The sequence below is a fragment of the Sinocyclocheilus grahami genome, unplaced genomic scaffold (genome assembly GCF_001515645.1).
Source record: "Sinocyclocheilus grahami isolate Dianchi unplaced genomic scaffold, SAMN03320097.WGS_v1.1 scaffold305.1, whole genome shotgun sequence".
Taxonomy (NCBI): Eukaryota; Metazoa; Chordata; class Actinopteri; order Cypriniformes; family Cyprinidae; genus Sinocyclocheilus; species Sinocyclocheilus grahami.
The window spans coordinates 662635-688934 of NW_015505484.1; the positions used below are offsets into that span (position 1 = coordinate 662635).

General features: G+C 38.0%; 3 protein-coding genes across 5 annotated transcripts in view; 1 reads left to right on the plus strand and 2 right to left on the minus strand.

The window, feature by feature from the left end:
* Positions 1-1940, minus strand: part of LOC107601406 (AP-4 complex accessory subunit tepsin-like) — a 6065-nt gene extending 4125 nt beyond the window's left edge. The window contains exons 1-3 of the mRNA XM_016293571.1: positions 1902-1940; positions 1424-1444; positions 1182-1275 (exon numbers count right to left, since the gene is read on the minus strand). Of these exons, the coding sequence (XP_016149057.1) occupies positions 1182-1275; positions 1424-1444; positions 1902-1940 (154 nt within the window). The remainder of the gene's footprint in view (positions 1-1181; positions 1276-1423; positions 1445-1901) is intronic.
* Positions 1941-2402: 462 nt separating this feature from the next.
* Positions 2403-3320, plus strand: ndufaf8 (NADH:ubiquinone oxidoreductase complex assembly factor 8). Its single transcript, XM_016293575.1, has 3 exons — positions 2403-2641; positions 2748-2858; positions 3135-3320. The coding sequence occupies exons 1-3, from the start codon at positions 2561-2563 to the stop codon at positions 3153-3155; spliced, it is 213 nt and encodes a 70-aa protein (XP_016149061.1). The 5' UTR covers positions 2403-2560; the 3' UTR covers positions 3156-3320.
* A 1287-nt stretch (positions 3321-4607) lies between these two features.
* The window catches only part of slc38a10 (solute carrier family 38 member 10), a 32484-nt gene continuing 10791 nt past the window's right edge, over positions 4608-26300 (minus strand). For 2 of the 3 annotated variants that reach the window (XM_016293615.1, XM_016293614.1), the window contains exons 8-18: positions 24001-24103; positions 21044-21226; positions 19788-19899; positions 15955-16061; positions 13620-13782; positions 10417-10590; positions 9870-10325; positions 9525-9623; positions 8614-8634; positions 7624-7887; positions 4608-7449 (exon numbers count right to left, since the gene is read on the minus strand). In XM_016293615.1, coding sequence (XP_016149101.1) covers positions 6263-7449; positions 7624-7887; positions 8614-8634; positions 9525-9623; positions 9870-10325; positions 10417-10590; positions 13620-13782; positions 15955-16061; positions 19788-19899; positions 21044-21226; positions 24001-24103 — 2869 coding nt within the window. In that variant the 3' untranslated portion in view covers positions 4608-6262. The remainder of the gene's footprint in view (positions 7450-7623; positions 7888-8613; positions 8635-9524; positions 9624-9869; positions 10326-10416; positions 10591-13619; positions 13783-15954; positions 16062-19787; positions 19900-21043; positions 21227-24000; positions 24104-26300) is intronic. The other variant, XM_016293616.1, reaches the window with a different exon arrangement.

The window sequence follows — 26300 nt, forward strand, 5'->3', positions numbered from 1 at the left end:
GACTCTGTTGCCCTTTCGGGCTTGAACCGATGGTAAAACTAACGACATTATTAACTGTCTTGATATTTACTTTGAAGGCTGAAGCTCGCGATTATGGTAAGGGGTGTTACATTTCCAATAATGTACAGTATTTGAAAAATAATGTGTTTTTTGAACATTAAAGCATGTCAACATTTTGTTAACACCAAATACACAAAATAATGATCTTTAAAATAGCATCATGTGACCCCTTTAATGTGTTTTAAAATGCAATTTTTAACTGGAATGGCAAAGCAAAATTTTTAGCATTATCAGTGTCACATGATCCTTCAGAAATCATTCTAATATGCTGATTTGGTGCTCAAGAAACATATGTCTTTGCACATTTTCGTCAAAATATAAATTACTGCTTTGCCTTTAAATGACTACCCAGTTTGGCTGGCGTCACCAATCCATCCTATTTTCACGTCATACAGAGACCACTTTCAAATCCAATCAACAATCCAATCAATTCCTAGTGGCTAAAACCAAGTCCCACCCTACTGAATATCCTGTTTCACCAAGTAAAATGGGTTGCTGGCATCACTGCATCTTGACTAAAAGAGTTCAAGAGTTACTGATGCTCTGGGTTTATTGATTGAAACATGGTTTTATGTGTGTACACAGACTCCTTAGAATCAGTTAATATGACTTCCTTTTAAAAGTGCTACAGTGTTCATCTTGAACTGTTTAGATCTGCTTACCAATTACTTCTTGTATAAATGTAGCATTCCGCCGTAGCTCTGTGAGGAAGTGAGGTGGTCCATGGCCACATAAATGCAGGAGAACCTTCAGGACCTTGGACAGCGTGTCAAAATATAAATTACTGCTTTGCCTTTAAATGACTACCCAGTTTGGCTGGCGTCACCAATCCATCCTATTTTCACATCATACAGAGACCACTTTCAAATCCAATCAACAATCCAATCAATTCCTAGTGGCTAAAACCAAGTCCCACCCTACTGAATATCCTGTTTCACCAAGTAAAATGGGTTGCTGCCATCACTGCATCTTGACTAAAAGAGTTCAAGAGTTACTGATGCTCTGGGTTTATTGATTGAAACATGGTTGTATGTGTGTACACAGACTCCTTAGAATCAGTTAATATGACTTCCTTTTAAAAGTGCTACAGTGTTCATCTTGAACTGTTTAGATCTGCTTACCAATTACTTCTTGTATAAATGTAGCATTCCGCCGTAGCTCTGTGAGGAAGTGAGGTGGTCCATGGCCACATAAATGCAGGAGAACCTTCAGGACCTTGGACAGCGTTAAAAGGCACAATAAACACAACTAAAGCCAAAAACATTTAAAAACACTGAGCTCAATAAAGGAAGTTCATTACACTTTTCAGGGTTTGAACCTACAACCTTTTGGTTTCCAGCCAAGGCAACCAACCCAAACTCACCTTAAGTTTGACATGGCAGGACTTATATATATATAAAAAAAAATATATATACATTTATATATATATATAGTACAATAGCACAGTGCTTTTACCATCTGAATCCACTCACAAAGTCAGCACCATGGCACAATATTAGTAGTATGTGTACGTTTACATATATTATGGCACTGAATGTAATGATATTTATATGGTACTTAGAAATAGTAGTAGTATTACCATAATATATACCATGGTGTGTAGTATTACCATGATAATACTATGGTATATTTTCAAAACACCAAGGAAGTACCATGGTTACTATGGTTGTCTTTTTCCACTCTGTTTAAACAGAAATATCAATCATATGCAGAGATAAACTAGTTTTTTTTTCTATTTAACCACTGCTAACGCCAGATATCCAATAAACAACGTAGAAAACCAGGTTTGGCGTCAAAGATAGCTGAAATGACGTTATTTTCCCAGTTCCACGGATACCTACTTTCTGTAGGAAAACCAACCGTTCCAGTAGTGAAGCCATGGTGAAGAAATCTGTGTTTTTTCGCCTGTCTATGTACCATTGCTCACAGGGCGGGTGACAGTGCAGGTCCTGCCTGCCCAAGAATGTCTTCACAAAAAACACGGACGTCTGTTTAGCTCGCCCACTCCGGTTTGACGTTGCGATGTCCGCTTTGTACTTCCGGACCTTTTCTGTGAATCAGCTGAACCGATTCTTTCACGCATTACTTCTTTGGTTATCGGTTCAAAAGAATCGATTCGCGGAATTGAATAAAAAAATGTCGTGGCGAATAGAACGTGATTCCAAAGACCACGTGATCGAATGCGGAAGTTACTCTGGAGTGGATTTCTCGAAATCCTGAACGTCTTTGAAATCAACTACATGTTACTACTGGCTCTCCACTGTAAGTAGGAAACTACAACAGAAACAAACAACCAATCATAAAGCAGTGCATGTGGTTCAGGCTCCAGATGAACGCTTTGATTGGCCACTCGTCAATGGGAGGTTTACACACGTTATCTCAGAGGTCACAAGCATGGCGCTGTCCGTGTTGAATATACACATTACATCTATCAGCCGGCTCAGTGATTTTTGCTGATAAATAAAAGGATTATTGTAGTATATTTGGTCGTTTTTGAACTATGTCTAGTTCAAATGTTTGGACTCGCAGCAGAGCGAGAATGAAGCTCTTCCCAGAGCTGTTGGCTCAGTGTTCAGGAGAGGTACACCTTCATTCAGTATTGTTATATATATATACATGATGCATTGTATTATGCATGTATGCTTTTGTTGTTGTTTGTACATCGTTCTGTTTTATTATATTATTAGGCAGCTGCTTATGGTAAATGTGTGGCCTCTACAACCACTGGCAAACAGGAGCTGACCAAAAACATGTGTGTCAAAGAATTTGAAGCACTAAAAAGCTGCTTTCAATCAGCTGTGAGTGTTTTTTGTGATTATGCAGTACATAGACGAGTATTTCCTAACAAGTATCCCATTTACACAAACCTACATTAGAGACATGGGGAATCACAAAAAAGTGAGATTATACATTTGCTATTTAAATTATTGTATTTTATAGTTTAATTATTAATAAATTACACATTTAATTTATATATATATATTACACATTTAATGTTTATAAATATCATTTGCAAAGAATTGTGTAACGTATGTTCTGCTGGCCTTTTCTAATGAATTGTTTTATATTTGCAGGCAAAAAAGGGAGTAAAGTGAAGAACATCATGAATAAATATCATGTTGACTTGAGATCATTATAACTAGACCGTTAAACTTTTCTGAGGATGAATATCTATGTCCTTTTTTTAATAGTAGCTTGTCATTTTTCTCTCTTTGTAAATATACATATATAATAATGTGTTTCAGATGGATAATTGTATTGTGCAGAAAACCACAATGAAGTGTCTTTTTTTATAAAAAGTGAAATCATAAGTCTCTTCCTTTGTTCATACATATTACAATATAATATACAGAGGCAGTTTGGACTGAATTATATCACCATCTGCATCATTACTTTGCTGTTTCCACACATCAGTATATCAGAATTGGGATAAACGAGACAGACTAATGAGAACCAGACATTCTGTGTTGTTTGGAGTGTGCAATTCATGAAGGAGCGGCAAAATGAGATATGAGGTGTTACGTGATGGGTGGTCATTATCATGGCCTTGACCGCCGATTGCAGATCAGCGCTCGAGTTAAACTCCAAATTTGGACTCGCTCCTGAAATCTAGGATGGCGGTTTTAGGGGTTTTGTTTCCAATCAAACAAAAGCGGGCTGAAACATGAAAGGCCAGCTGATTAATGTGTATCCGTGGGGTGTATGTCACTGGCACCACAAAAGATTATGGGCTCTTAGTCATCTCGTATGGAATGTAAAGCCATGCCACTGTTAAATACACCCTTCCTGCATAACCTGCACACTCATTAGCCACATGTTAATTGATAGAAGGGCCATAAAGTCAGCCACTAATGAGTGGGGATCAACAAACAATTCAACCAGCCAATTAGAGGAATGAAGAATAGTGGTATAAAAATTTCCAGCAAAGCAATAACTGTATTTCTTTAAGAAAAGACATGCTACAGGTTATGCTTCAGCTGTCACAATCATTGTTTGTGGCCTTCCTTCATATGGGCTTCATTCACACTTTTTCAGTGCACTACAAGGTGTTAATTGAAAAAGAATGGTCTTGTGGAAACCGTTGTGTTTGGTCCAAATTGGCTATAAAATCTAATGGTTTAGGGGAACTTGTCTTGACATTAAAAAGGGTTATGCAGACGATCAGTTCTGTGCACAATGAGCATTACACTGGCAAACAGTGCCTCAATGTCTTTACTATGCCAATAGAATACATGGCATGTCAACTAGTGATTTTTAAATGTTTTAAACATTTCTAATTCCTGTATAGTTGTCATACAGGTTGTATTTATGACTTAATATTAATTGAGAGACTATTTGTACTTTCAAAAATTAGCCAGTTCAGGATTAAGTTAAGTGCAAAAAACACATACCACCACCATATATCGCATAAAATCCTTGAACTTCAAAGAAGAAAAAAGTATAAAGTACATACAATTTGTAAAGTAAAAATAAATAAACAAATAAATAATAGGAGTTAAATAGGAGAAATATGATGCAAGCAACACAACAAACATTTCACAAAGAGCTGCTGTTACATAAATAAGTTTATTCATTTATCCCAATTTAAGAACAAAATAAAATACTTTGGGTCATCAAACAGTTATCAACCTCTGAAATCTGCTAACATGTGAATTGATTTATTTTTAGAGATCCACACATCATCTGGTAACTGTATATGGATAAGTGCAGTGTTACTGACCACTAAGACAGACCGCTTTCAATGAATCTCATATGACTTCAAACCATATCTCTATATATTTACGTTCTTTTGAAATAGGAATAAGATCCCCAAAAGCGAGATGAGGAAATTCATCAAGAGAATACGGTCTATTACCCTGACTAGTTTAACCAGCAAGGTATAGAAAATGCAGATAGGGGACAAAAAGTTGCAATCCACACACAGTGTGGGTGTAACAGACTTCAAATACACATCAATGCAGAACATAAACCCCGTAAGGCACTGACCAGAATCAAATCTTCATATGCAAAAACATGGCATGTTCAAGAGAAAAGCAATGCAACCCTGAAAAGAAACCCGGCCGCTGCAGAGTGAAAACAAGGAATTGTCTGCGGGAAACAGTAATGTTATGTTCAACACTAAATCTGGAATATATACAAGGTCCAATTTCAGATCAACCTCAAAAGATGAGAGTTGAGTACTTTCACAAAGAGTCACAGACAATTGAAACACATTGAAACAACCAGAAGAAAAAAAAACTCGGCTAGCAAAAAATAAATCAAAACATAAATGATTCAAATATTTCATTCACTTATAGCTGGTCTGATTAACTATTAGTTATAACAGTTAACTATATAGTTAACTTTTAAATAAACTATCATAAGTTAACCATTTGGAAGGAACATCTGATCCTGAAGACACGCATAGAAAAACAAGACACTCCTTCAATAGACAAATTTCATTGCAATTAAAAAGAAATTACAAAAAAAAAAAGTTTCATAAAGGATTTTGGACAAATACAAAGAAATTATGTTTTCATCAGGCCTTTTCTGAAAACCATTAAGGCATTCTCAGACAACGAATAATTCACCAGTTCACTAAAAAAACAAAGATGTCTTAACGTAGCGTGACTGTAGTTTCAGATAACAACATGTCACTATTCTTTCAAGAAGATGGACCATTGAACCTGTTGGCCAAAGTAACATTAACACGCTTCTGCAAGAAGATAAAAGCTGCATTTTTTAAAACCGCATCTCATATTAATTTAGCTTCATATTTTCATTCACAGAACATACATTTTAGAACCAGCCGTACAATTTACCATAGCAACCACAAGGGGGTACACTTGTGCCGTTTTCCTATGCGATGGTCCAAAACACAATATTCTGAAATACCCTGTGTGCCCATCAAGGCGTTTTTAATGTGAGGCCCGCTCAGTTTATTACACCAGACATTCCGTTTATTACACCAGATTCAGCAAAATCTCACACAAAACAATAATGGAAGCTCATAAGAGATTATGGATCCAGCGTTCCCGGCGGACAACTAAAGGATCAAATCAAAGTGCCCACTGTCAACACGAACCCAAAAGGAATGTTGTGTCTTAGATAAAGGCATCTACTTTTAAAATGAAGAGGAAAGAGATTCTTCTCACTGCAAGATCATGTTTGTTTTTGAGAGGTTCATTGGGTTCCAGAGGTTGTAATTCTGGAACAACCTACTCTAGTCTTCATTCTCCTGCCTCTGAAACATCTGTTTAAGCTGGCGCATGTGAATCAGAGGTCCCACCAGGAGCTGCCCCTTTAGGTCAGCGTGTAAGTCTAAGCCTCCTACGTCCTGCAGAAGATCCAGGTCAGCACCTCCTCCGCCCTCAGGGTCCACAGCTCTGCGTCTCCTCTTAAGGTCCAGCCCTCCATCCTCTCTGCTCCTCTTTTCCTCTTTCTTCTCCTCTTCTGGTGGAACTATATTCTCCTTCAAGTCCCTGCCTCCTTTTTGCTTAGGCATTGGCAGGGCTTCTCCTGCTTTGGGGGCATCACCATCCTTCTTTGCGTCAATGACCTGCTGTAGTTTGTCTAGTTGTTCTTTCTGCTCGAGTATCCTTTTCTCTTTCTCGGCACGCTCCATGATCTCTTTATCAGTCTTCTCTCTTTCCCGTTTCAAACTCTCATCCTCAAGACTTCCCTTACCCTGTCGCGCATCGATGACCTGCTGCAGCTGGTCTAGCTGCTCCTTCTGCTCCAACAATCTTTTCTCCTTCTCGGCACGCTCCATGATCTCTTTATCCATCTTCTCTCTTTCAAGTTTCAACCTCTCCGCTTCAAGCCTTTCCTTCTCTAGCTGTTCCTTTTGCTGCCGCACACGTTCTAGCTCCTGCTCACGTGCCAGTTCCTCTCTTCTTTCTCGTTCCTTCCGCTCCTTCTCGACACGGGCCTGCACCTCTTTCTCAATCCTTTCCTTCTCCAACTTTTCCTTCTCTATTCTCTCCTTCTCCGCCTCCAGGTGGGCCAATTTCTGCCTCACTCTCTCCTCCTCTTCTGGAAGAGTGTCAGGATTGATTCTGGCTGGTTCTGGTTCTCGAGGACGCAGAGGAACACCTCGGGCACCGACGTCTGGAGGTAGTGCTCCATCATGCCCTGCTTGGTTGTTTAGCTCCAGCTCCTCCTTCTTGGGAACTTTAACACCTCCATCTTGCACCGCTTCAAGGGCATTGTTGGGAAGACCGACTACGACTTCAGCTTCTTTTGCTTCTGGGTCTTCAGGCCCTGCGACAGCTGCAGCTACATGCTTTGTCTCTCCCTGGGGCTGCTGGAATTGGTCTGGAGCGACAGCGGTAACTATAGGCTTCACTGCCCCTTCCATCCCTTCGATCTCCTTCAGCACAATGTTCCCCAACTCACCTACACCCTCTCCTAAAAAACACACAATGTGTTTCATTACTGCACTGCATGCAAGATCACATCAGCAGGAAGCACAACACTGGTAACACTAGAGGTTAACTGAATCATTCTCTTTTTATTGTTCACCAGTGGCAGAAAAACTTTCACTTTTTACGTCTAGACAAGTTCGCTGACTTTCAGACTCACCTGCTGCTGCCTTTGGCTCATCTTCTCCTTCCTTTACTTGATGGACCTCCTCATTCACATCTAAGTGTTTTTCTTCATGGTCCACATGTCTTTTCTGCTGTTCGACTGCCTTTGGTTCTTCTTCTCCCTCCTTAATTTGGTGGATCTCCTTGTGTTGCTCCTCAATCACAGCCAGGAGTTTTTCCTGTTGGTCCAGAAGTCTTTTCTGCTGTTCCTGCTGCTCCTTAATTACCTGGAGCAGCACAGCGTGGTCCAACTGACCCTCTGAGGATCAGCCAAGCAGAAAGGTAAAAGATAAGTTAGAATGAATATATTGTAGGATGCTTATAAAAGTGTAATTTACTGTGGTCAAACATACTTGTCAATCTGACTGTTTATCAAATTAAGGAGCATAATTTAAAATGACCAAAAATATGTATATTTTTTTTAGTTTTTCTGAAGAAAATGTTAGTGGTGCCTGTCCATACAACCATTATGTTGTATTTGGCCTGATAACTTTCCCACTATTTGTTATGCTATGTTATATAAGTTTCCAGAGCACTGTTAAGTTTTTTAGGTGGTTTGTAGGACGTTTCTACATGGTTAGTAAGGCATTGCTATACATCTATTAGGAGATTGCTATGCTGTTCTGTGTATTCTGTAGTGCATTGCTCAGATTCTAGAGTGTTTCTATGCACTTTGTAGGGCATTGCTATGTAGTCCTAGTCAATATGGAACCCTAACAACATCAATATGGAATTCTACCAAATAAATCACTTTCATCGTCAAACAAGAGAAAGACTAGGGATCCCAATTAATACCAGATGGCTGTTCAGTTATGTTTCCAGAGCTATAGTACAGTACACACATCTGTAAGCTACAATAATGGTCAATGTATCAACACAGGTAACAGACTATTGGTTATTAACAGCTATACGGGTTGAAGCATGAGAGGATGACTGTTAAGATGACTGTTGGAGAACAGCAGACATAAGACACACCATCTCGTACCTGCAACAATCTTTTTAATCACTGTAGGAGGCAGGAGTCCGTGGCACAACAGAATGGCGGAGGAAGATAAGAAATCGAGAAACAAAAGAGAAAAAGACAGCAGAGAGAGGGCAAAGTGTCTTAATAAAAACAAGCCATGTGAAAGAGACAGAGATTTAAGATTTGGTGCATCTTTACAGTATATCTGAGTGTAGCAATGCAATGTGACATTTCAGATGTTGGCCAGTTTGCTGAGAGAAAGTAAAACAAGCATTTGGAAAAGAAAAATGGCAAGTTGTACAGTGCAAAAAATATGTATTATTACAAAACAGATCTGTCCTTGATGCTAATTGGTAAATATTATGTTCTAGTCATGCTAAAACAACAATATAATAAAAGTTATGGCAGGACACTGGTTCATAAAGCTACTGTCTAGTGGGCAACTTATAAACTTAGCACTAAGTAGGTTTTACATATCAATGACTATATTTTCAAGTGTAAAGATTGCATTGCATTGCTTGACTACCAGTGTTGTTATGGTTAACTAAAACTATTAAAAAATCTCTGCAATTGAAATAAAGCTGAAATAAAATAAAAATATAAATATTACTTTAAAAAACACTTAATGAAAATTAGGAATGTTGCCTTGGCAATTAACTAAAGTTTAAGATGAAATAAAACTGTAACAAAAATAAAGGTAAATAGAAACTTAAACTAAAATCTAAATGAAAACTATAAAAATAAATCCAGTTCAAAGCCATCCAGCTAAGAGTGATGAAGTAGAACAGAACCAGGCAAAGAGAAGCAAAGATCGCACCTGTAAGCTCAAACATCTGACTGAATGACTGAACAGAACATTTTATATTTCAAACCTCATTTCTTATAGATTCTGGACAATGTTCTGTCAATGTTCTGATGGACAAAGCACTCACCTTCCATCTTGTCCCCATCTCCATCCTTGTCCGCCCCTACATCCTTTCCATCTGGAACCTTCTGTTCCTTGTGCTCCTGCACCAGAAACTTCTCCTTCACTGCAGGAAGCAGTCAATGAATGAACAAATCATTACAGAGTGGAAAAGGTCATATGCTTGGACCTTATGATGTGCCATGTCATATCAACAGAATATGAATAAAAACAAAAGGTCAAAGACATTGTTTACAAGCCACTAAAGAGTTTATCAGTCATGTACACTAAACAGAAACTAGATGTTCACATTTTCTGAAGATCTGAGTGGTTGCCAGAGAGTTGCTAAGCCGATGCTAATGTGTTCACTCACATTTCTCACCCTGGGGTTCAGGGGCTTTGTCCATCTCCTCTGGCTTCTTCTCTTGGTGCGCTTCATTCTCATCATGCTGTTCTTTCAATTCAGGCAGGTTGTCTGGTTCTTTATGGACCACCAAGGGCTCGACGTTCTTCAGATCCTCTGAATTTTTTGCCTTGTCCAACACTTCATTAACTGCATGCTGGTCATGATCGACATCCCTTTTCACCGCATCTTTTTTTGACTCCTCCTCTTTTACAGCTTCCAACTCTTGTGCTTGCCCCGCCCCCTGCTCAGCAAGAAGCTCCTCCTCCTCTCCGGCAGGTAGTTTCTTTTCTTCTTCCACAACTATAGGTTGTTTCTTTTCGTCCTCATCTAGTTCCTCCTGGTTTTTGATCTCATCTATCTGAACTCGGTCATGAGGGATGGGCGGCTCATGGCGATGGGCTTCCCCATCTGGGACCGCAACACCTGTTGAAGAAAAGCCAGATCACAGTAACTGCTCACAGGTTCTCATATGTCACAAAACCATCTAAATTACACCGCTAAATTAATGCATTACCTGCTTCAGGGCGGTCCAGCTGAACCTTTTCCTCCTCATCCTTTCGCTCAGCCACTTCCACAGGAACTTTAATTTGAGGGGGCTCTGCTGCTGCCTTCTCTACTGGCTGTTCAACCTCAATTGGTGGCCTATCTGGCTTCTCTCCTAGATCAGGTTCCAGTCTATTCTCTTGCACTACAAACACACAGATCATTAGATGTCACAATGTACAAAAAAATAATGTAAAGTTTCTGTGTGGGGTGAAAGACATGTCAAATTTGTCCCACACCCATGGCTCTCAGGCTTCATGTGGCTCTTTAATGGCAGTCTCAAAATTTCATTTTTTTGTTCTTGAATTAGCTTTTGCCTGAGGCCTGTCAGATGTAATTTGCAGTGTAACTCAAGTTACTTTGATGAAGACCCTACTTTGGGTACAGACAAACCAGAATCAAGCTACATGATGTTAACAACACTGCATAGGTCTTCAGTGGAAGCAGTGTAAAGATAAGATTTAAAGTCAACATGAAACAGCATACACAAGCTATTTTAGTTTTATAATCTGACATTTTTTAAGTAAACAAAAAAAGCAGAACTTGATTTTAACCATCAGAATTGCATCAAGTTTTTGCTATACAGTCCAACTTGTCAATTTCAAATATATAAATAAAGTCTTAAAATTAAGGGTTTTTAAGATAAGAAATACAAATTCAGTCAATTGTGTCCAAACCTTTGACAGTATATACCATCATTCAAAAGTTTGGTCAGTAAGATTAATTTTTTTAATAAATTAAGAATTTTATTATGCAAGGACATATTATATTAATCAAAAGTGACAGTAAAGACTTATAATATAACAAAAGATTTCTATTTTAAATAAATACTGTTCCTATTTATCAAAGAATACTGAAAAAAATGTATCACCATTTCCACAACATTATTAAGCATCACAATTGTTTTCAACATCAATATTACTAAGAAATGTTTCTTGAGAACCAAATCAGCATCTTGAAGTAATGAATACTGAAAATTCAGCTTTGCAACCACAGGAATAAATCACATTTTAAAATATATTAAAATTGAAAAGTTGACGAGAAAAGGAGACTTCTTTCAAAAACATTATAACATCTCCTTGACCCTACATTTCTGAATGCTACTGTATATGACAGGTGGTTAGAGTTGACAAATTACAGGGTTTGGTGACATCATTCAAAAAGTAAAGCTGTTTCAGAGACAAAAAAAATAGTTAATACTTTTCAATAAACTACAATGAAGAAAAAAATATCCTTTGGAATAACATTTCAAAATTAGACCAGGAACGTGTATTAGAAACAAATGGGGTCCATTTTTATTCATGCATTTTCAGAGGGATTTTTTAAAATACGAGTCTCAAACTAATGAACTGGCTATATTAATTTCAATCCAAGCCATATGTGACCCTGGACCACAAAACCAGTCATAAGGGTAAATTTTTCGAAATTGAGATTTATACATCATCTGAAAGCTGAATAAATAAGCTTTCCATTGATGTATGGTTTGTTAGGATAGGACATATTTAGCCGAGATACAACTATTTGAAAATCTGGAATCGGAGGGTGAAAAAAAATCAAAATATTGAGAAAATCGCCTTTAAATTTGTCCAAATGAAGTTCTTAGCAATGCATGTTACTAATCAAAAATTAAGTTTTGATATATTTACGGTAGGAAATTTACAAAATATCTTCATGGAACATGATCTTTACTTAATGTCCTAATGATTTTTGGCATAAAAGAAAAATCAATAATTTTGACCAATACAATGTATTTTTGGCTATTGCTACAAATATACCCCGGCGACTTAAGACTGATTTTGTAATAACACGTATGTGCATGTCTTTTCTGCTGCAGCAGTCCTAAAAATCCCACTGAGAGTGCCACAGAAACACCAGTAGAGGGCAGCAGAGTATGAAAGACCAACAAGACAAGAGCTGAACCATAGAGGAGATTTCTAATAAGGGTATGAGATAGATGCTCAGTGCTTTCCATATAACCTTGCCACTCATCCTGTGCAAAACAGCCTTTGAATATTTACAATGTCCACACCTTCCTTTAACCTGATCCTGTAGTGTACTACCATAACAGATAATCTACTGCACGACAGCATTTATGCATACGCAGAAAGGAGTTACTCATTGCAAATGTGACTTAAGACTGATTTTGTAATAACACGTATGTGCATGTCTTTTCTGCTGCAGCAGTCCTAAAAATCCCACTGAGAGTGTCACAGAAACACCAGTAGAGGGCAGCAGAGTATGAAAGACCAACAAGACAAGAGCTGAACCATAGAGGAGATTTCTAATAAGGGTATGAGATAGATGCTCAGTGCTTTCCATATAACCTTGCCACTCATCCTGTGCAAAACAGCCTTTGAATATTTACAATGTCCACACCTTCCTTTAACCTGATCCTGTAGTGTACTACCATAACAGATAATCTACTGCACGACAGCATTTATGCATACGCAGAAAGGAGTTACTCATTGCAAATGAGACAGGACAGCAGTTTTGATAAACATTATCTATGGGAGCAGAAAAGAAAGAAAGAGTGTACAGTACAGGGGGTGGGATGGGGTGCACTTCCCTACAATCCTGAAAAGCAAAGCGTGCATGTGCTTACAGCTGCAAACTCACACCTCTACATGCCCCATGTTCCACTCACTCGCTCACTGAGCCCACAGCTGCCCTCACCAGCACGCCGTAAACAGGAAACAGGTGTGGAAGTGGGTGTCCGCTCAATGATAAATGCCAGTGTCAGTCAGCGGGAGGGAGTGAGAGGGAGAGGAAGGAGGAGTGGCAGAACAGAAAAGGAGAGGTAATGGTGGATGAAGTTGTTGGGACGCTCCTGGTATCTGCCTTTTTTATGAGCCTCTGTCCTGTATCGGCCCGTGTTGGAGGAAACACTGTTGTTCCTGCCCTCACCCAGATTTGGATGCCCTCCCATCTCCCTCCCCTGACCGGAGCCATAACGGGAAATCGCCACCGGCCGTTTCACTGCTGCTCTGGGACAGCGAGCGCTCAGGTTTGAAGGGCATCATTCAGGTCACTGATTCAAAGAGAGGCCTGCCATCATTTGTGCTCCTTCACTGTTCTTTTTCTCATTATAACTTGTCCTTTCAGAACTTCCTTTTCTATTTTGTGTCATTTGTCAACTGATAACTTTCTCTTCATCAATATAAAGCATAGATGTACCTGGTCCTTTAGGCAACTCATGGGCAACAAGGATGGGAGGCTTGTCCTCAGTTTTTGCAGGGACATCCGGAGGGGGAATTAATTTCTGTGGCTCGTTGGAGGAAATGGACAGCGTGGTGAAGGTACTGATGAGCAGGATGCCGAGACCGACCCACAGAACCAGCTTTAAAAAAAAGAGATGAAGAGAGAAATTAAAAGAGAAAAGAAAGTTAGTGTATATGGTCCTTTAACATATTTCAGTTAAGTATCAATGGTGTGATGTAGGTTCTCTTTTTTTTTTTTTTTCATTTTGATATTTTTGTGGGACATAAATAATCAAATAAATAAAATAAAAGTGATACAACTCCATTATATAATGAACAACAAATGTCTCATGCACATGTTGCTGTTTGAAACAAAAGCTGTAAATTATATCACAGTGTCAGCAAGTTAAATATATAACTATCTGTTAAATATTACATACATAAACAGATAATTTGACCTTTTTATATTAATCAGATTAAATGACATCAAAATTAATTACATATTTTAATAACTTTTACTTTGAAAACTAACTTGAATATGATGTGTACACTCAATGGTTAGCCCATCAATTAAACCCCTGACTATTTAAAAATTACATGATGATACAAAAATAATATTTTCAAACATTGCATTTTTAAGAAGTACATTCTAAATTTTGAAAAGATTTCTCCTTTGAAATATCTTTCTAATTACTATTGACATTAAAAACTAGAGGTGGGAATTGTTTGAAATCCCACATTTCAATTCTTGGGGTCAGCAATGTCCATTTTGAATCTAATTTCAATTTGATACATGCATATATTTGATTTTATTTGACTGTGATAAACAGTTGAATATGTTTTAAAGAACCCCCCCCCTCCCCCAAATCAAATGTAAACCATGAAATGTATGTTCTTTTTCTACACGGTTTGGTGAACTCAATAATATGACACAAATTCCATTCAAGCTGACTATATGGCTGCCCTGAGACAAATAGTAAAACTACTCAGTACAAAAACAAAAAATCCTAAAACTACAATAAAACGTTTGAAAAGATAAAACTGGTAAATGAAATGAAAGTAATAAAAATGGTAATAAATATTTTTGAAATGCATTAACAAAACAAAAAACAAAAAATATTTTCCCTAACTGAAAATAGGGAAGGATGTATTTGTTTTTCCTCCTCACGCAGTGAAGTGTGCGCTCTCTAAACTGTCCCAGTGTTATGCTACTCTCACAGCTGACTTTCATCTTTTTGTTTGAAAAACAAATCTGTGATTTGATTCAAATCGATAAACGATAGAATCAATTTTCCCCCATCCCTAATAAAACTGTTTCAATTCCAATAGAATCAGTGCACATTTAATTTTTGTGGTTTAAAATTCAATATACAAAGCTGGCAAGGGCGTTGCTGGCATCCAATCTACAATAATGTCCTACAGTCACATTAACGGTGCACCAAACGCTGATGAAATCTATTAAAGCAGGTCCCTCCCAGTTCCACGGCCCTGATCTGTGGGTATTCTGTGTGCAGCGGTGGACCTGGACATGTCAGGCTGCTTGGCATGAGACAAGGTAGACTGGCATCATCCGCTCATGCCAACACAAACATCTGCTGTGCTCGTTATGACAAGAAGCTCTTTTGGAATGGTCCTTGCCCCAGTATCAGGACTGCCACCCATTTGGGTGGACTCCAGTGTTTGGGAAGTAACCCTGTGGGCAGAGACTCATGGGCATGGAAGCGTGGCATGGTTGGCACTAAAGAACAATGAACATCAGTATGTTGGCTGCTCGCAAACCACACAATATAAAAGAGGTGAGGAAGACATCAGCACTGTTGTGGTTACACATCATCTACGATGAGACCTCAGTTGCTTTCACTCTATTGTGAAAGAGTAAAGGCATCTGTAATTTGGGCAGGAGACAGAGGGGGCACAGCCCGAGGCACAGTGCCAGCACACACACTGTGGGAATGACTCCACACAGCAAGTCAGTGCACTCGCAGGATATCAAAATTAATGACAAACTCCATTACAAAGAAAGAGGAGCAGCTGCCTTTTCTCCCTGACACACAATTCCAGTGCATTCTTCTTTCAGATCACATCACATATCAAACAGACAAAATTGATGCACTCTCTTTAGATTCTTTGCCCTCTTTGCTTTAATGAGCTACACTTCCAATCAAAACTTTGGGGTCAGTTTTTTATGTTAACCAAGGCTGCATTTATTTGAAAAACACAGTAAAAATTTATATTGTGAAATATCATCACACAAGTTTTATTTATATAGATACGTCAGATGAGTAAAACATTGACTGTCGGATGTGCTGTACCTGTGCAGTCCAGGCGTTCTTCATGATCTTCTTGTAGATGAGAGCTGGGCAGATGAAGCAGATCAGACTGCCCATGGTGGCTCCAGTCAAACCCAGGATGGTCTCCACTATGGCACACGCACACAAACAAATTTATTTTATAGAACCATTCTGTAAAAGATTTTTACAAAAAAAGTATATGAACTACATGAAATTAAGGTCTTCAGGCTGTTGATTAGTGGTTGCTAGGGCATTGCTAAATGATTGAAGTGGTATCCTGGTCTCTAAATATGATGAATAAAAAATTTGAGGTAATATTAGTTATACGTCAAAGTTTACTGATTTCAAATGTACTTGACTCAACAAACCCCTAACTGTAATTTTAAGCAATAGTAACAGTGAGACTCACCTTAACATGCACCACTAAATTCGCATCTAAAAAAAAAATCATAGAATTCAACCAATAGATCCAGGTATAAAATATGATTGAGTCATATTTTAAGCTATAAAACAGCCAATACACAGCTGAATTCTATATTAATGTATTGTAACTACATTACAAAATCAAAACAAATGTAAGGCTAATATTACTTGGAAGAATAGATTTGTGTAAGTATGTTGCAGTTAAGAACTCTAATTATTCATTGCCCATTAATGCTATCAGATTTCTACTTGCAGTCATTGCTCATTGCTCTTGAATGAAACTTGAAAGTTTCCTTTTGAAGAATATTTTTCAAGATAAAAAGTAGTTTTTAAAAACAAAATTTTTTCGAAATGTTTCAGATTTGTTTTTAAATGTTTTTGAAAAAAGTATTTTACGCTCACCTAGGCAGTATTTATTTAATCAAAAATACGGTAAAACTGTAATAACGTGAGATTTTTACAATTTAAAAGTTCTATTTAATATATTTTAAAATGTAATTTGCTCTTGTGATGGCAAGTTTTCAGTGTCACATAATCCTTCAGAAATCATTCTTATATTCTGATTTGGTGCTCAAGAAACATTTTCTATTAAACCCAAGCCTGAACTAAATTAACAACATGAACAGGTAATATTATCTGATTTGTTTTTACAAATATTTAAACTTTACTGCCCTTGACACTCACTGTAAGTCATATAACACTATTTTAACAGTTGTAAAAATCACTGTAAAGCACAGACTTAGGTGGCTAATTGCTCTAAGAAATAAACCAAAATGAAACAGCAACTAAGTATACAAATCTATTCCAACCTGCACTATATTCAGACCCAGCATGAGGAGGCAGTTTAAACCGGAAAAAATGGCACAGGCAATCTACACCATCTCATCTCCTGAATCACCACATCCATCCTCCATCAGTCTTTCTCCCCAGACCGCTCCATCACACGCCCCCCCCCCTCATCCTTCTATCTGCCTCCTACCATCCTTCCTCCACGCTGCACTTGTGTTGCAAGGCTGGGCAGTGGGCCCAGGGGGTGTTTTTCATCCTGAGAGCAGCCATATTGTTTTACTCAAATTTATGCCCTGCAGTGTCTGCTTCCCTATGGTTGGATTTGTGGCCGTGAGGACACGCCAGTGGCCAGCAGAGATGTCATGGAGGACAGAGCTATGCCTTTCCCCCATCCAATCGTCTCTGCGAGTCTCACCTTCCCTTCTCTATTAGTCTAATTGGGACCGCTGAGCCAAATGGAGCCCAAGCCAGCAACAGCCAATCTCCATGAAGAATGAATAAAACATGGCCCACCCCACCATTGCCTAAAACATACATCTTTATCATCCTGTTCCGCTGATAATGAATGGACGGTATAGAGGGGAAGGATAAGGAGTGATTGACAGAGAGATATTTTAAAAGGGGAGATAAAGTGGGGTGTGACGTCATGGGGTATTAGCGAGAGTAACACAAACAGACTTACCATTAGGAATGAGGATGCCGCCCAACATGGTGCCAAAAACAATGCAAAGAGTGATGCTCTTGAAGCGAAGTGGTGGCATATACCCACCTGCGGCGAAGGTGCCATCCTTTTGCTGAAAAACAGAGACAAACAGAGTACTTTCACAAACCTGTTACTAGATTCCAGGCACACATGCAGTTCTCCAAGCCTTTGTTATGACTGAACAAGTGAAATGCATGTAAGGATATTGGGTTTGGCATGTAAGCGTCATAAACCCCCTCCGCTCTGTTGTCAAAATGCCAGATTTAACGACAGCATAAAACCCTTCGCCCAACCGCGAATCTAGCCGTGATTTGAGCTGATTCAGCGTGGCAGTGGTGGTGAGACAGCGAGCCAATGTCTTGGATGGTTTATGGAGGAGATTTGGACCTTTTGTCATCAATCCAGCCCTTTTTATTTCCTCCTGAATCTCTCAGTGCCCCAGCAGTCTGCTGGCCGTGGAGGCTGGATCACGAGTGTCTGAGCGGTGGAAGGAGACTTTGGAACTCAAGGGATCTATACTGAGGGACAGAGCAGGCAAATGCATGCTGACTGAGACCAGACTTGGGGTCTGACATCAGCCCTGTGTAAATATGTTAGGCTCAATGAAGTCTTTATTGAGTCCATTAAATTTAGCAAAATACTTCTGCAGCTGGTGCAGTTTATGTGCATCAGGAAGGAGGAGACACCTGAGTTTGTCCAGACAATGTCCAGATGGTGCCAAGTAAATTATTTTAAACATGGGCCAAGAATTATGGGATGTTTAAAAAATGGGTATATTTTGTAGGTTAAATTGGTGGGCAAACGGGGATGTGTACAACCAGTTCCAACCAGTCACAATACACATCACAGGGACTTTTGACAGTCTCAATTCTACTTTATTATAGGTAAATCCTTGTCCACACTCAGTATCTCATTCAGGATCTCAAACGTAATTGGTAAATGCAGTTTAGTGAGAAAAATGGTGTAGAAAAATGTAAAACTATAAAATAATAAAAATAATTAATAATAATATTGTTGCAATATAATATTTGACATGTTTATAATATTATATATTACAGTATAAATAGATTTTTATATACAAACATATATTGCTATCTATACATTTTAGGAAGGGGCTCGGTCGCAAGGGAAACTTCATATTTGGGGGTGCATGGCATCAAAAATTTAAAAACCTCTGTCTTTGTAAAACTGTTACCTGCTGCTCGAATAGCATGGTGTTGATAGCCTGTCTGCAGGGCAGGATCATCATGGGAAAGCCCACAGCCACAGACATCATGAAGCCCACACGGATCATTTCTGTTGCAAGGCTGGGCAGTGGGCCCAGGGGGTGTTTTTCATCCTGAGAGCAGCCATATTGTTTTACTCAAATTTATGCCCTGCAGTGTCTGCTTCCCTATGGTTGGATTTGTGGCCGTGAGGACACGCTAGTGGCCAGCAGAGATGTCATGGAGGACAGAGCTATGCCTTTCCCCCATCCAATCGTCTCTGCGAGTCTCACCTTCCCTTCTCTATTAGTCTAATTGGGACCGCTGAGCCAAATGGAGCCCGAGCCAGCGACAGCCAATCTCCATGAAGAATGAATAAAACATGGCCCACCCCAAGTGGCCAGCAGAGATGTCATGGAGGACAGAGCTATGCCTTTCCCCCATCCAATCGTCTCTGCGAGTCTCACCTTCCCTTCTCTATTAGTCTAATTGGGACCGCTGAGCCAAATGGAGCCCAAGCCAGCAACAGCCAATCTCCATGAAGAATGAATAAAACATGGCCCACCCCACCATTGCCTAAAACATACATCTTTATCATCCTGTTCCGCTGATAATGAATGGACGGTATAGAGGGGAAGGATAAGGAGTGATTGACAGAGAGATATTTTAAAAGGGGAGATAAAGTGGGGTGTGACGTCATGGGGTATTAGCGAGAGTAACACAAACAGACTTACCATTAGGAATGAGGATGCCGCCCAACATGGTGCCAAAAACAATGCAAAGAGTGATGCTCTTGAAGCGAAGTGGTGGCATATACCCACCTGCGGCGAAGGTGCCATCCTTTTGCTGAAAAACAGAGACAAACAGAGCACTTTCACAAACCTGTTACTAGATTCCAGGCACACATGCAGTTCTCCAAGCCTTTGTTATGACTGAACAAGTGAAATGCATGTAAGGATATTGGGTTTGGCATGCAAGCTTCATAAACCCCCCTCCACTCTGTTGTCAAAATGCCAGATTTAACGACAACATAAAACCCTTCGCCCGACCGCGAATCCAGCCGTGATTTGAGCTGATTCAGCGTGGCAGCGGCGGTGAGACAGCGAGCCAATGTCTTGGCTGGTTTATGGAGGAGATCTGGACCTATTCTCATCAATCCAGCCCCTTTTATTTCCTCCTGAATCTCTCCGTGCCCCAGCAGTCTGCTGTCCGTGGAGGCTGGATCACTGGTGTCTGACAGGTGGAAGGAGACTTTGGATCTCAAGGGATCCATACTGAGGGACAGAGCAGGCAAATGCATGCTGACTGAGACCAGACTTGGGGTCTGACATCAGCCCTGTGTAAAGCCCTGTTAGGCTCAATGAAGTCTTTATTGAGTCCATTAAATTTAGCAAAATACTTCTGCAGCTGGTGCAGTTTATGTGCATCAGGAAGGAGGAGACACCTGAGTTTGTCCAGACAATGTCCAGATGGTGGCAAGTAAATTATTTTATAAATAGGCCAAGAATTTTGCTATGTTTAAAAAAGGGTATTAATTTGGTGGACAAAATGGGATGTTGTTGTTGATACAGTATGTACAACCATCACAGGGACTTCTGACAGTCCTGTCTCAATTCTACTTTAAAATAGGTCAATCCAACACTACACTATTCAGGTTCTCAAAAGTAAATGGTAAATGCAATAAAACAGAAGTGCTGGGGTTACTGAAGTCCAGGAACCCAAAGGGAGCCAACAAGGAGGTTTAGTGTAAGTTTAGTGAGATAAATTATGTAGGAAAACAAAAACACATATATATATATATATATTATATCATATATAAGTTATAATATAATATAATATTTGAAATACTGTATTCATAATATATTACAGTATAAACTGATTTTTATACATGAAAATATATTGCTGTCTATATATTTTAGGAAGGGGGTCGGTTGCAAGGGAAACATGGCACCAAAAAGTTTGAAAACCTCTGTCTTTGTAAAACTGTTACCTGCTGCTCGAATAGCATAGTGTTGATAGCCTGTCTGCAGGGCAGGATCATCATAGGAAAGCCCACAGCCACAGACATCATGAAGCCCACACGGATCATTTCCGTTACCAGGTTAGATGGAAAGTTCATCAGTACGTTCCCGGCAATGTTATCTGTGAAGCTCACATAACCAAAGAACCCAACCTGGAGGAACATAGTACAAAGCACGGTTAATCGTTTGAGTCTTTGAGTCTTATGACGGACAAATCTGTATAACACTCAAGATAAAATGAAACAGCATTCATAACTTTTGTAATGTGATTCATTTTCAATTAAATCCTAAATAGTAGATAATGTCAGGCAAGACTTGATTTTACCCATTGGATCATGAAAAGTTGTTATAGTATTGCTTTATTCTTTTCGGAGCACAAACATTGTTTTAAGAAGTTTTTATGTTCAATTAAAAATCATCAAAACATATTTTGCATTTTGGCACAGTCCTTGTTTAAAGGGGTCATATGATGCTTTTTTAAAGATCATTATTTTGTGTATTTGGTGTAACAGAATATGTTGACATGCTTTAATGTTCAAAAAACAGATTATTTTTATATTCACTGCAGTTTTTCAATTCAAAAAGTTGGATCACAACTAAGTTCTAAAGTAATGTTTGTTTGGATGCAAACAAAGTTAAAAAAATAATCTGTTACATTGATTTTCCACTTCAGTATGTGGTACGTCTGAGCAAACATACAATTTCATACAGGGTCACTTGATCCTGCTTGAAATGATCAGGACTAATACTTCTTATGGCATTGTAAAGAAGCAGCCCAACAGAGATCCATGTCTCTTTCCTGGTCTCTTTGATGACCTCACAACACCTCCTGACTGTGCAATGATATTGTTTTTATGTGATGAAAAATAGCAAGCTGCTTTTCAAAGGTCTTTAAAGCCTGTCAGCCCCCCGAAGGCCCTCTCTACAGAGAAACAAAGCAGTGCCTTCCCTCTCCGACCTTGCTGGCCTTGATCTATCCGCAGAGGAAAAGGTTCCCTTCAGTAGCAACACCAGGCAGATGTCCTTGAGCCCGCCACAAAACTCCCTCTCTATTCTATTATACAAACCCTCCCCTGATTCAATTCAGCTTTTGTTCAAAGAGGAAAAAAAGCAAAAAGCTGATGAAATATGAAAGTAGAACACAAAGACCACTATGAAAAAAAATCACGAGCAATATTATCTCTCAAGGTAACGTTTATACTCCCACTTTCAGAGAAGAGCATGGGGACCAGAAACATTCTGACGATGTCTTAAAACACATTCCACACAAAGTGGCCCTGAAAATACTTATGAAGGAATAAAAGAGACACAGCATTTGATGTTGATGGAGCGTGTCAGTGCACGTGGGTCACAGAAGAATGTGCCAGTCAGTCTGACCCCATCGTCTGAGTTCACTCTGTTCCTTTGAAAGGGAATCGTGAGGACATTCCCGGGTATCAGTGTGCGCCCACCACCCACAACAGGGGAAGGCGATCATCTGTGGAGCCAGATATGGATCTAAGAGTAAGAACGTGAGCAGACAGCAGCTTTACTATCCTTGAATCCTCATTTCTTTACCGTGTCTGAGGCACATGCTCCCAGGAGCCAATAAGGACAGAGCAGCTACAAGTGTTATAAGTTTAACAGTTTCTATTAAAAAAAAATACACTTTGGAAAATATGTTGAATTTTAAATGTTTTTGAAAAAAACAATTATGCTCACCAAGGCTGAATTTATTTGATCATAAATACAGTAAACCAGTAATGCATTAGTATCAATGAAGTATTATTAAAATTTTAATAATTTTTTTATTTTAATATTTTTTTAAATGTAATTTATTCCTGTGATGACATCCGTCTTTAGAGTCACATGATCCTCAGACAAATCATTCGAATATGTTGATTTGGTCCTCACGAAACATTATTATTATTGTTATCAATGTTAAAAAACAAAACAAGACAGATTAATATTTTGTGTAAATCGTTATACATTTTTCAGTATTCTTTGATAAAAGTTTAAAAGAGCAGCATTTATTTAAAATAGTAATATTTTGTAATATTATAAATGTCTTAAATGTTACTGTTGATCAATTGAATACATCCTTGCTGAATAAAGGCATTAATTTCTTTGAATTTTAAATGTTTTTGAAAAAAACAATTATGCTCACCAAGGCTGAATTTATTTGATCATAAATACAGTAAACCAGTAATGCATTAGTATCAATGAAGTATTATTAAAATTTTAATAATTTTTTTTATTTTAATATTTTTTTAAATGTAATTTATTCCTGTGATGACATCCGTCTTTAGAGTCACATGATCCTCAGACAAATCATTCGAATATGTTAATTTGGTCCTCACGAAACATTATTATTATTGTTATCAATGTTAAAAAACAAAACAAGACAGATTAATATTTTGTGTAAATCGTTATACATTTTTCAGTATTCTTTGATAAAAGTTTAAAAGAGCAGCATTTATTTAAAATAGTAATATTTTGTAATATTATAAATGTCTTAAATGTTACTGTTGATCAATTGAATACATCCTTGCTGAATAAAGGCATTAATTTCTTTCTTTTTTTAAATCAGACTGACCCCAAACGTTTAAACGGTAATATACAGTATACTAATTAAGACCATTTCATCGTCATATGACATGACTATGTAAGATATTTTTATTTATTTCTATGAAATATGAATATAATAATAATGAAAGATCACTTCTCATTTGTCAGCAAATTAAAAAGCAGCAGATAAGAGGTGGTCAGATTGCACTGGCCAGATTTTAAGCTTTTAGATCACACTTGTGACTAAATAATTAGCTAATTAACCAGTCACTCCAGTTGAAAATGTTAAAACAGAAAAATAAATGGAATGGTTCTTGTTTTGGCCTCAACAAGCTGCTGATTATCAGTTAGCAGTTGATGAATGGTCTCACACACTTACTGTGATGTAGAAGGTTGTGACCACGTTGAGCGAGGAGGTGAATATTGTGCTCATTCTCTTCACCGAGGGCTCATCCAGGCTGTCGTAAGTGGGCAATACTTGCCTATGGAAGAAAAAGCTTTTTATATACATCAGGCTTCAAGATGCATACATTAAAGTAGTAGGTCAATACAACTTAAAACTATGACATACTGTCGATTACTACAGCTATAAATGTAGTGTTCAGTTATATTTGTGCAGCTCATATTTTTTATTAAATATTTATATTAGTTCTTTCAAAATGTTTGTTATTTGAGCTGTAAATAAGTCTAAATCATTGTTTAACAGAGGGGCTACGGTTCTAGGTGGAAGAACATTTGGTTGTATTGGGTGAATGTTTCATTTTGTAAACAGTTCATTTCTTGTGTCCTTGTATATAAAGTGAATGTTACTGGGTCTAACCGTTTTACCATGGACTGATCCAATATGTTGGATATGTAAGTAAACATGATTTTTCTCTGTTTTTTACAAACTGACAACATATTATAAATCGACAGCATTTCACAGATAAAGTCTACAGACTTGCATTAAACCCAAAGCATTCCTTTAAAGTATCACAATACTAAAGGACACATTATTATAACAGATGCACAATTTGTGCAATATCAGATTTATAGTAACATTATGACAAAATATAACATTATGTGAATTCACATAAATGCTTATTTATGGGTTAACTCAAACTGACCAGTCACAGTATAATCATTATTTAGCATAAGGACATACTGAACTGTGCGTTTGAGCTCTAGAGACACAAGCATGCAAGAGAGCAAGAGAAGCAGGAATTTAATATAGAAAGGCCATCACTCATTTCAGACACACAAAAGACAAAATGGAGGGAGGGTGGGAAGGAGGGAGAGTCGAATTGGATGAAACGAGCACTGATAAAGTGTTCAGTATCACAGAGAAACAAAAAACCGCTACAAAAAGAACAGAAAAAATCTATGTCTGTCATCAGGACAACCAATAAAACCAGACGCCAGCAAAACATTAAATGGGGAATTTACAACTGCTATATATTAGCGACAAGTGCTAGTCAGACTTTAGCATGTTATAAAATTTCCTGGCAGTATGGGCTTTTGTTTGGGCTCTCTTGCTCTCAGCCCACTCACAGCTCTCGTAGACACAGTCAGAGCCCATTCCTGCTTTTATTAGGATATACAGTACCATGTTCTGGGCTTTTTAAGCCAACGCCTGATCTCACACCAAAGGCCAGTCTGTCTCATAGCTGGAACTCACTCGCAATAAAAACCAGAGCAGTGGGAGAGAGGGAGAGAGAGAGGGAGAGAGAGAGAGAGAGAGAGAGAGAGAGAGAGAGAGAGAGACGTCTATGTAAACTTCTACATTTTATGTGTATTTATTTTTTCATTTTTCACTTATTCATTAAAACACAGCACAGTTTTGATATTGCTCAAGCATTCATTTTCCATTCAAACTCAGTTTGAGGTTTGAAAATCTCCCACTGACTACCATTCAAAGTTCGGGGTCGGTAAACATTTTCAAGAGACTAATTAATATTTTTATTCAGCAAGGATGCATTAAATTGTTTAAAAGTGATAGACATTTATAACGTTAAAAAATATTTAAATGCCTTTTTTTTTTTCGATTCATCAGAGGAAAAAAAACTGTATCGTGGTTTCCAAAAACATGTAGCAGTACAACTGTTTTCAACAATGATAATAATAAGAAATGTTTCTTGAGCACCAAATCAGCATATTAAAATTATTTCTGAAGGATCATTTGACACCAAATACTGGAATAATGGCTTTTGAAAATTCAGCTTTTCCATCAAATTAATAAAGTATATTTAAAATATAATAAATCAGAAAATCCATTACTTTACATTTTTATAATATTTTACAATGCTTTACTGTATTTTAAGCAAATATTTTTGATTCAAAAACATTTAAAGAATATTACTGACTTTTGAACAGTAGCGCATGTTGATAGAATGTTTGCCATTCAAAATGCAATGGAAGTTTGCATTCTAACATTTATTTGTATACTGTATTGCACAAATCTCTACAATTGTCTCCAGGAAGCCAAAAATGTCTATGATCTGAATGTGGCATAATGTAAGATTCGGCAAAAAAAAATGCTAATTTTCTTTCTCCAAGGAAACACTTATTTACTGACATCATTTGCCACCCAATGGTTGATTCTCTTGATTTACCCAAAACTAAAGTCTAAAATCTGATTTTACTTGCCTTGCAAGCCTTGGTATTTCCCTCAAAAACTACAAATCTGGTTTTATAATTTCC

Coding starts and splice junctions, on each gene's coding strand:
- ndufaf8 (XM_016293575.1), top strand. CDS start 2,561: ATGTCTAGTTCAAATGTTTGGACTCGCAGCAGAGCGAGAATGAAGCTC. Junction 2,642..2,747: donor TGGCTCAGTGTTCAGGAGAG/GTACACCTTCAT, acceptor TTATATTATTAG/GCAGCTGCTTATGGTAAATG. Junction 2,859..3,134: donor AAAGCTGCTTTCAATCAGCT/GTGAGTGTTTTT, acceptor TTATATTTGCAG/GCAAAAAAGGGAGTAAAGTG.